The sequence below is a fragment of the Cucurbita pepo genome, chromosome LG19, assembly GCF_002806865.2.
Source record: "Cucurbita pepo subsp. pepo cultivar mu-cu-16 chromosome LG19, ASM280686v2, whole genome shotgun sequence".
Classification (NCBI taxonomy): Eukaryota; Viridiplantae; Streptophyta; class Magnoliopsida; order Cucurbitales; family Cucurbitaceae; genus Cucurbita; species Cucurbita pepo.
This window is the reverse complement of record NC_036656.1, coordinates 3030576-3040502: the sequence shown is the minus strand read 5'-3', so window position 1 is coordinate 3040502 and position 9927 is coordinate 3030576. Positions and strand designations below refer to the sequence as shown.

The 9927-nt window shown below is 35.8% G+C and overlaps 1 protein-coding gene across 3 annotated transcripts; it reads right to left on the bottom strand.

Moving 5' to 3' along the window:
* Window positions 1-1188: 1188 nt before the first annotated feature.
* LOC111782095 (ribonuclease II, chloroplastic/mitochondrial-like) lies at window positions 1189-9840 on the bottom strand. Of its 3 annotated transcripts, none has more exons than XM_023662884.1 (16): window positions 9424-9840; window positions 8942-9107; window positions 8686-8799; window positions 8517-8594; window positions 8315-8446; window positions 7091-7312; window positions 6819-7001; window positions 5956-6018; window positions 5569-5675; window positions 5347-5496; window positions 4507-4666; window positions 3889-4284; window positions 3013-3237; window positions 2328-2514; window positions 1564-1904; window positions 1189-1456 (listed from the first exon to the last, which is right to left on the bottom strand). In XM_023662884.1, the coding sequence occupies exons 1-14, from the start codon at window positions 9672-9674 to the stop codon at window positions 2392-2394; spliced, it is 2370 nt and encodes a 789-aa protein (XP_023518652.1). In that variant the 5' UTR covers window positions 9675-9840; the 3' UTR covers window positions 1189-1456; window positions 1564-1904; window positions 2328-2391. The 3 variants fall into 3 exon arrangements, with proteins under 3 accessions (XP_023518652.1, XP_023518653.1, XP_023518651.1); XM_023662885.1 differs by having other exon boundaries at window positions 1189-1677; window positions 1765-1904; XM_023662883.1 differs by having other exon boundaries at window positions 1189-1904.
* Window positions 9841-9927: the final 87 nt, after the last annotated feature.

Genomic DNA, 9927 nt, shown 5'->3' with positions numbered 1-9927 from the left:
CTTCGCCTCGCCAAACACCAAATTTGTTGGTTCCATCAAATTTCTCTACTTCGAGATTGGAACTCAAAAATCTCGATCCACGCCTTGATTTAATTCTAGATGATTCTGCCATTTGCAATAATTAATATGGATGTAACTAAAAAACACAATTCTTGAAAATTGATTTTCAAGAAAATAAGCACGATTGTGAGAACGTCTAGTGGTCGAGCACGTCTAGTGGTCGATGAGGCTAAAATTTTCACAATATCCCAAATACCACCATCTGGCTCTGCATGTTTCAAATATATATATTTAATAAAAAATGGCTACATTGTTAGACGAAAAGTCGATAGGACTGAGTTATTTTTTTAGATTTAACCCAAACACTCCATTACATGATTTTCCATTTCAACAATAAACATATATGAATGTCAATAATTTGTACACAAAGATGGGTTTCAAGCACAACAGTATGCTGGTTAGATTATTTGATCAAAGCCTAATAAAGTTGTAACTTGAAATAAAAGGTAAATCACATCTTTAGTCTCAACCACATAGCTCTGAAGTAAACAAACCTAATTTAACCCATGGGCTCAACACTTAACAAACCTCGTCAGCTCAATTGCTTAGATTGTGATCATACTTTTGGTAATTTTTTTTTAGTATGCATAAATTTTTAGGCTAACTTTGGACCACCACAATTATTCCAGAGACGATAATTTGACCCTACGAAAGGGTGACTCGAACTCATTTCTTTTAAGACTTCTATTATCAAAGTTCTACTGCTCATTTACTCATTCACTATCTATAGTTATAGGCTCACTTTGTTTTGTCTTTCATGGACTAGTATAAAACAGACTAATCTTTGATTAATGGTCGGGTAGCTTAACTTAAACATGTGAAGGATCGTTTTCAGTGTTACTTTACTCATTTAGATGAGTTCAAGATAAATTCCTCTTTTTAACTCTACTAATTACAATATAATGTAATCAATATGTTCTGGTTAAGAGACCTACTTAAATTATTGAAAGGTTTGACTCTACTTAAATTATTGAACTCTCGATTACCTTACAAGACAAAACTATTTGTGTTGCTTAGTGTCATAGTCGCACATCTTGGACAAGCATGACTGTGACACTTAGCAACAACTATATCTTCATACGTGGGACAAACTCAGACCAAACCATTCTACACATCTTTCTTTCTCTCTTAAACTCCAAAAACCTTACCAAATGGTCTCATATTTCATTTGACTAGTACAAGATCTAGTTCATTTAAAGATATAAATCTTTTCCTGCCTAAGCAATAGATTCTCTACAAGCAATAAACTCATCAAGTTAAGCAAGAATTCAAATCTTAGTATAATTTTTCCTATGTCTTCCTTTGATGGCTTGGCCACACCTTTTTGCAACTTGCAAGATACAACAATTTTTTGAAGTTCCCACCGCACCAACCTCAAATGAACTAAGACACTTGCCTAAAGAGCTTTACTTCAGTTACAGTTATTCAATAATCAAATTTTATGATACCATCAAGTTATCCAGAATAATATAGAAAAGCAAACAAAGACAATATGAAACATACCCACGCTCATACGTTTGAAGGAGGTTATGATACAGTAATGAATCAGCAATAGCAACCGTCTGGTGATCTTCTTTTCCTCATTTCAATTGATCTCCAAAAGAGGGCACCTACAAACTTTTATTAGTTTGAAAATTTATTAGCTTCATGCAACAATAATATTGATCTGATTCCTTCACTAAAGATAAATCATTTACAACCAACCTAAGGAAATTACAATTCTAGCCCAAGGGTAGAAACCTTTCAAGTACTTCCCACTTAACCTCCCAATTTCCACATTCTGACTGGGTATAGGGGTGAGATTCGTGAAATGTGTCTTTTGGCGAATCCTCATGGCATCAACCCTGCAGAAAATGTTGTTGAGAGATGTCTGGTTTATTTCATCAGCACGAGCTTTTTAAGTACTTTAATAGAGTGACTGACTATTATGCATATAAAAANAAAAAAAAAAAAAAAAAAAAAAAAAAAAAAAAAAAAAAAAAAATTGCGACTAAATAATAGAACTTCAATCTGACTTGTTCATAAATATTTTGCTTTTAGTTTAATGTTTAATAACCATATCATGATCAAATATTAAAAAAATTAGAGACTAGTTTTGTTTTTAAATTGTGCTAAAATTTCACAGATGCTTCTAAAGAGCAGGGAAAAAGAACTTAAAACAATTTAGTTTTTAGAAAACAGAGAAAAAGAAGTAAAAACTTCACTCGACATGTTTAGTTCATTTTCAAGGAAAAATGGTTTCATATTTGGTGAAGAAGAGTACCAACCGTGCAACTTCAGGGAGCAACACCTTGTCATACAATGTTTTTTACTAGAGAGAAGCTCATATATCTAGTGAATAATCTCCTTCAGAGAAAGGACATCATCACGTGGATGGGCTTCCTCCACTCGAACTTGCACTTCATCTCCAATTTGTGCTCCAACAGATACCCACGCAGATGCTTGGAGTCCCACCTATAAATTCCGAATACATGAGATACTAAATGTAACAAAATTCATATTTAGAGACTACAAGCGCCTATAGAGGTTTATATAGGTTCTACTTTGCTTGAGCTAAGGACAAATGAAGGAATCTAACAGTAACACAAATGGTTGGAAAAAAAAACAAAAAGTCGTCTGTTACTGTATGCATCTGATATTCTCATACGTTTAAAGAGCATCAAGTGGGGCAATTTAGCTCTTGCTTCAGGCTTCAAACCCACTGAAGCAAGATGTGAAGAGAGCAACAATCGGTGAAAGAGAGGAACATCGACAGTAAATACCTGATAATGTTATGATGAATAACAGAACAAACCAGGAGGCCATTGACAGTAAATAAACAGCACAATGTGAAGAGAGGAACAACCGGTGAAAGCAGAAAATAAATCAGATTAGGTTCACCCTCCCTTAGCCAAAAGTCATTAAACTAAGGCATGCATCGTGATATGATAGATGTTATCCATCAATCCTCACCTCGACCAACAGCAGGGCTGCAATTCGATCTTTAATGAACCTAAGAATCAATGCCCGATATCTATTTTCTTTTGGTTGCCTTCTCAAGTACTCTAATACCCAATAACGAAGACTGGTGCTTGAGAGCTTCTTTGCCAATTTAGTATTTATATTCACAGTTGATGCCATTCCTTCTAATTGACCATGGGAATACGGAGGAGAGTCACCTCTAAGGAATGCCTTTACCTACGTATAATATAACAGAAAAACTAAGTTAAAAGGAATATAAAGTGGTTAAAAACAGTCTTCAAATGAATGATTATTAATTATCCAAGCAAAACCAAACACAATTTAACAAGCTGGTATGAAGAGTACAGTTCCAATGATAGTCAAGCTGTTCGCAAAGGCCAACTTGATCCTCTTCCCCAGGGATCCCAGATGAGGGAACCCTAAGAGAGCCGCCGACTCCAACTACCGTCCATGTACGATCCATACTAGATCTGACCAACTGCCCATCCTACCTCCTCTACGTTCTTGACAGCCTATCTTTGTCTCAGTAGAGTCTTTCAGTGGCAAGTAAACATAGAACTAATATGTTGAAAAATGATGACAGTACGACTATGAAAGCTGCAAGTTGCAAGGGTAGTTTCCTCGACACAGGTGGAGAAGAGAAAACCAAAACCATTAAGTATGACCAGTGGAGGTGTTTCAAGTAACACAATGGTCTGTCAGGAATAAGGTCCATTCATTTTTTTTCACCAACACAATGTACTGTTCTCATCTTTTCTCAAGGACAAAGCAAGATCCCAAGATGTCCATGATGGATGAGCAGTGCGAGCTCAATAAAAATTCAAAATCAAATTTTAACACCAAGACATAACAAATGAGAGGAAATACCTGATAATGTGCAAGAAGATCCATATATCTACGGATGGGAGATGTAAATTGGACATAACCAGGAATTCCCAAAGTCCCATGGCGTATCGGCTTCCTGAAATCTATTTCAGCAGCACGCATTGTTCTAACAATTGCAGAGCTCCTAACAGGTCCTTCTTGAAGATGTGCAAATACAGATATATCTACATTTGTTTGGGGTTGTCCTCTATAGGGCAACGGAATGTTATGGTGATATCCAAAAGTTGCTATAACTTCTCCACATAGAATCATCATCTCAGAAACCAGTCGCATGGCAGGATCAGCTTGGTTCTCCACATAGAGATTGATTTCAGGATCCAGGTCTTGTGGATTTGCTACCTTGATCCGTGTCTCCAAAGAGGCCATGTCAATCGCCCCCTGAAANAAAAAAAAAAAAAAAAAGGACAAAAAGAAAAAAGATAAGAGTAAAAGAATACCTTCTAGGAATAGAATCCGATCAAACTTCTTTAGAAGAAGTCTGAAAGTGTTTTGAATTAAACAGTTTTCACAGAACTTGATTAATAAACAACCATCATTCTTGATAATATTTTAAGCCACTATGACCCCTTGAATGAAAATGATAACTGGCTATATAGATACCTGTTGCCTTCGCCATGCTAAACGCAAAGTTGCAGCTTCAGATAGAGTTTTAAGTTCTGCCTCCTCTTCCAAGTTCAAACTAAGCAGCTCAGAAGCACTTTCATACGTCAGCATGTACGTTGGTTTGATGATTGAGTTTTCCACGGAGTATTCTGCAATGCTATTAAGGCATAGAAGGGTTAGCATTTACATGTTTGCGTTCATCGTCAAGACATCTTAAAAGGATGCCATAACTTTAAGAAATCCACAGTTCCATTCTACAATCCCAGTAGATAANTTTTTTTTTTTTTTTTTTTTTTTTTTTTTTTTTTTTCTTAAATAAAAACCCAAGAAAGAAAAATGACACGCATAGAAGCAACAGTTTCCACAGAATATGCTAAAACAATGTTCAGAAAGTAGGTGGAAAAATACAATTAAAAGATTTCAACAACGCAAATGAAAGTGTAATAAGAAAAATCTTCTGTATCACCGTACTCTGACAAATAATTTTATGATTTGAATACATAGAACCACCTGATAGTTGCATGACATCAGGAACAAACTTCACGAACTGCAAAACGTAATAGGAAAAACTAAAAAGGAATGGCCAACAATACCTTTCAAGAGGCATACAAGCCCATATACAAATTTTCTTATTTTCACAACTGAAATTTATTGTGCCGGTCTCCTCCAGAAATTTTTTTCCCCAAATATAACTTTTGTAGTGAAAAATTCTTATATAAAATATAATAAGGTAAGGACAAGCTTTGCTTTCCATCAAAATAACAGGACAAAATTTCTAGTGAAGAAGTTTCATATTAAAAAAAAAATAAATAAATACAGTGTGTAAACAAGCTTTACCTTCCATCAGAATGAAGGACAACAGATACAGTAACTGCATTGCAAGTCTCTCCCTGTTTTAAACTCATTCCCTCCATTGCTAGTTTTTCAGGAAACATAGGGTATGTGGCTGTTGGAAGAAATATAGAAGTGCCTCTTTTCATGGCCTCCCTATACATGATAAACCAAAAGAGAGTGGGCATGGTACAAAATACCACCACAAGTTAAAGCTTTAAGAATTACCTGTCTACTATGCTCCCTGGTCGAACAAATCTAGCTGGATCGGCAACATGAATCCATATTTTAATTCGGCCATCTGACAATCTTGTTGCACTCAAGGCATCATCAAGCTACAATATTGCATGATAAGAACATGAGGTGGAGCCTCCCAAAATTTCATGAAAAAAGAATAGCAATTCAGAATGGCATAAACCATCAGATGTAATGATNTTTTTTTTTTTTTTTTTTTTTTTTTTTTTTTTTTTGTTTAATGATCATTTGTTCGACCAGAGCATTTCAAAAAAGAAAAAGAACGTATTACCTCATCTGATCATTACAAATAAGGGAAAAAAAAAACAAATGGAAATAAGAATTTCAATTGGAGATATATTTTTAATTTTATATAATCACCTCATCTGCTTCATCAACATCAATGGCATAAACCTTCAAATGTGTGAGATTCTTCCTGTTAACCTAAACAGAAAGGGTATAGAATAATACATGACAACTTTATCTGGTCAGCTGCAAAATGTGAAATACATAGTAGCAATAAATTAATAAATACAAATGAAGATTTACAAGTCCTGGATGGGATTAACTGTTGGTAAAATTCAAACTTCTGAAGCTCTCTCATGCAAATGGCAGGGAAGCAAGGGAGATTCTCAAATAATAATCAACATAAGCTAAGATGCACAGATACAAACACAGGCCACAGACACGGACAAGGACACGGACATGTTGAGGATACATTTCTTTTTTTAATGATATATGTAAATTTAACATAAAAAATACTAAAGGTTCTCTACTAAAAAGCACACAGAAATTTGCAGTGAGTGGCCATGAACAAAAAAAGGCTGGTGGTGTAGTGGTTGTTGCTTCTTCGTGAATTGCAGAAACAGAAACAGAAATATAGCAGGCTTTCAACTTCTTGTGTTTTTAATGTCTTTTTTTTTAATGATTTTTATTTGTTTAAAAATTAAATTAGACGGAGCTTTAAATATGCACTCAAAATAATTGGTTTGGGCCTTGTTTTTGCTAAAAATTTATCCCGGCGTATCCAACATGTCCAACAATAAATAAATAATGGACACATAATCTGCGTGTCAGACACGTGTCCAACACAGATACTCTGCCTAAAATAATGTCCGTGCTTCATAGAACATGAGGTAACTTTTTACTCTATGTTATCGCACTATTATGACCTATACATAAGCATAGAGCTTCCAAAAAAGTAAAAGAAAAAAGAAAAACCAATGATAGGAACCTGTCACTACCTCATCAGCATCAGATGCCTCCAGTAAAAGTGATTCAGCTGCTGCTGTAATTTCATCTGAATGATCTGTCCGGATGTTTAACTTCAGAAGTTCAAGATTAACATGCCAAGGGAAATATCCTATGTCTATGAGAAGATTAACCGCTGATGATGCTGTTTTCACCAGTCCCATGGCCTTGAGAATCTAAGGAAGAGACAAATATCGAACACAGTTAAGGAAATGGATGAACATGTAGTTTTCGTTCATCAAGTAAACCACATGAAAAGAGTTACCATCCCAGCTGTTATCCTTTGTTCAGCATCCTTGCAAGCATCAATAGCATAAGATTCGAGAGACTCAATCTTGTGTCTGGTTTTCTCTTCAGTTACCCAGGAAGATTTAGGAGGTTTAGCCTTCAAAGGCATCGCCTTAGCAGATTTCAGCAATTCTACAAACTTTTGTAGCTCATTTTCAGCGGCCTCCCTTGCAAGCTTAGTACGTTGAAGTTCTTCAACCTGGCTTTCAAAAAGGAATTAGAAAATATTTTAGAGTGAGGAAAACACTGCGCATTAATGGATGACGTGATAATCAAATCCACTAGCAGAAATATTTGCCATGTGAAGGATCATAAGATAGAAAAAGCAAAATCCAGCTAATTGAAGAAAGCTCGGCAGGGAAAAAACAATACAAGGCTACTTAAGTGAATAGCCTATCATCTGTAATAACATTCATAAGAGGAGAAGGTGGGAGATGTGTGGGAGGAACTGCAGTTAGCCATTTGTCTTCCACTACTTAAGCATTCTCTACTTCTTCCTTTTCTTTGGATTTTGCTAGTGAGTAATTGGATACATCCGTATCCCTTGAAGGTAAGGATTGGATAATGAGCCTCCTTTCATTTTTGTTCACTTTTTTCTCTTGTCAAGACAAGCGTTTCTATCTTTTAAAAAAACAACTAATCGCGATCCTGTTCATATATCTGAGATCATATACCATGTATGAATAGATTAGGGCCTTCATCACCTCTTAACACATCTTCCCCTGTTTTAACTAGTGACACAATATCACGTCTATAAAAGGGGCAAGATGGACTCTGGAGGTGTCTTGCCAACACACAATAGAGAGAGAAAGAAAGTAGAATTATAAATCAATCGAAAGCATCTCTTAAATGAATAAGAGAGATGGCCTTAGAATCGTTAATATTTAATTATTCAAAGTCATGGCACCACATAAACTTAGAGCAAACTCAAGAAAACTCTATACTTTTTACAAAGTTATTATCCTTTACAGTCTGCAGTTGAACATTCTATATCTTTCAGAAGCATCAAGTTGAACTGCCCTCCCCCCATGAAAAAATTAAGATTAAAGAAAAAATTAAAGCATCATTATTTAGTTTACAAATTTTCTTGAAGCAGGTACATTCCAAAAAGCCCCACCATATAAGGATCTCTAAGAATATAGTAGTTGTGTTTGATAATCATTAAATGAAAGAAAGTTTCGAACTAAAACATAATGCGTACTTGATCAGTGGGTCTTGGACCATAAAAAGATCGCGAACCTTTTGTCTGCAGAACAGTGAAGTATAACTCATCTCTTGATAACAACAGATGCGCACAATAGCTATCAAGAGGTTCTGGATTCCCAAATATCATCTGTAGAAGGTACTATAGTCAGTGATGGAACAACTATCAAATGATCAATGATACCCAGACAATACATAACCTCAGCTAGTTCTTCGGTAGTCACTGCCTTATTTTGTTCAAGAAGCTCAAGCCAAGCGAACTCCAGCAGCGTTGGATCCTGCATTCATAATTATTGGCTCAAATCAGGTAGTGAATCACCACCAGTCAATATGACACAAGGCTCTAGTGTTTCCAAGTAAAGAACAAACCAAGTTATTCTGAGCTCTCTTAATGAAGTCTGCAATTTCTGTCTGGTCAAAATTTTCAACACCTGGAACAATGTATGTAACTTGCTGTGGCCTAATGGATGATGTCACACCATTCTGTCAAAGAAAAAATGAACCAAGAGAAAATTAGAGTTATGTACTGAATACTTTCCTTGAACTTAAAAAAATAATAAGCCATGAATCAACCTAGTAGCCAATTCAAACAAAATGGTGCGCAATTTTTTTTTTTTACTAGAACCTGATCGAACACCATCCAGTTTTTTTTCCCATCAGGTCTCTGAGCAACTGCCAGTAGCACCCTCTCCGAGTCCTTCTTGAACTCCAGTAACCGTCCCTTTTCCAATGTCTGGTTCATAAGCTTATCTTCGGTAAGCTCTCCACTGCCCATACCCACCAATCCCATTCTGAATACATAGAACTTTTTGCTCATTATTGGAAAAGAACAAAGAAATACTAGATACTCAACTTCCAGATGATCATACAATATTTGAGACAGTATACTCTTACTTGGAGAAATTCATTACGTTTGTTTTTTTTTTTTTTTCTTTTTTACCAAATATCAAGGTGAAGATGAAATTCATAGCATAGCACATATTTCAGCTCAACTCAATCAAGAGAAATAGAAAATGCACCTTCATAACAAAAGCTGAATGCACAAAATAGTATTGGATATTATCGGAACTAAAAGCAAAATATTACAATTGAGAAGCAAAAACGTACTTAGCGGTAGCAGAAGGTCTCTTTCGCCTGCGCAGAGCTTCGAGCTCTTCGACAACGTTTTCGACTATACTGTACAAGGAGTAGAATCGCTGTCCGCCACTCCTAAGACGTTGTTGTTTGTGCCATAATACAGGATACCTATACTTCAATTTCGAGCTCCTGGCATTGAAGAGGCATGTTCGGAAGGCAGAGAGAGGCGGGGACGAAGCAGAGCGGAAAACCGAGCAACTGTTAGCAGCTCGCAACGCCATTGTCGTTTGCAGAAGGAGAGAATCGACGAAGCTTACAAAATTGAAGAACGAGGATATCTCATTGCTTGGCGTTGGCGAAGAGTTGATATCGATTTGGTTCCCGACACGCAGAGAGATTTTTGCTCATCTGACGATAAACCCGAGCGATAGAACTGGTTACTTTGGTTTATTGCTGCAGAAAATGAAAAATTCGTCCTATTTTATTTTTCTTTTATTTAATCGGAATTTTTTTAGTATTTTAAAAAATAGACCA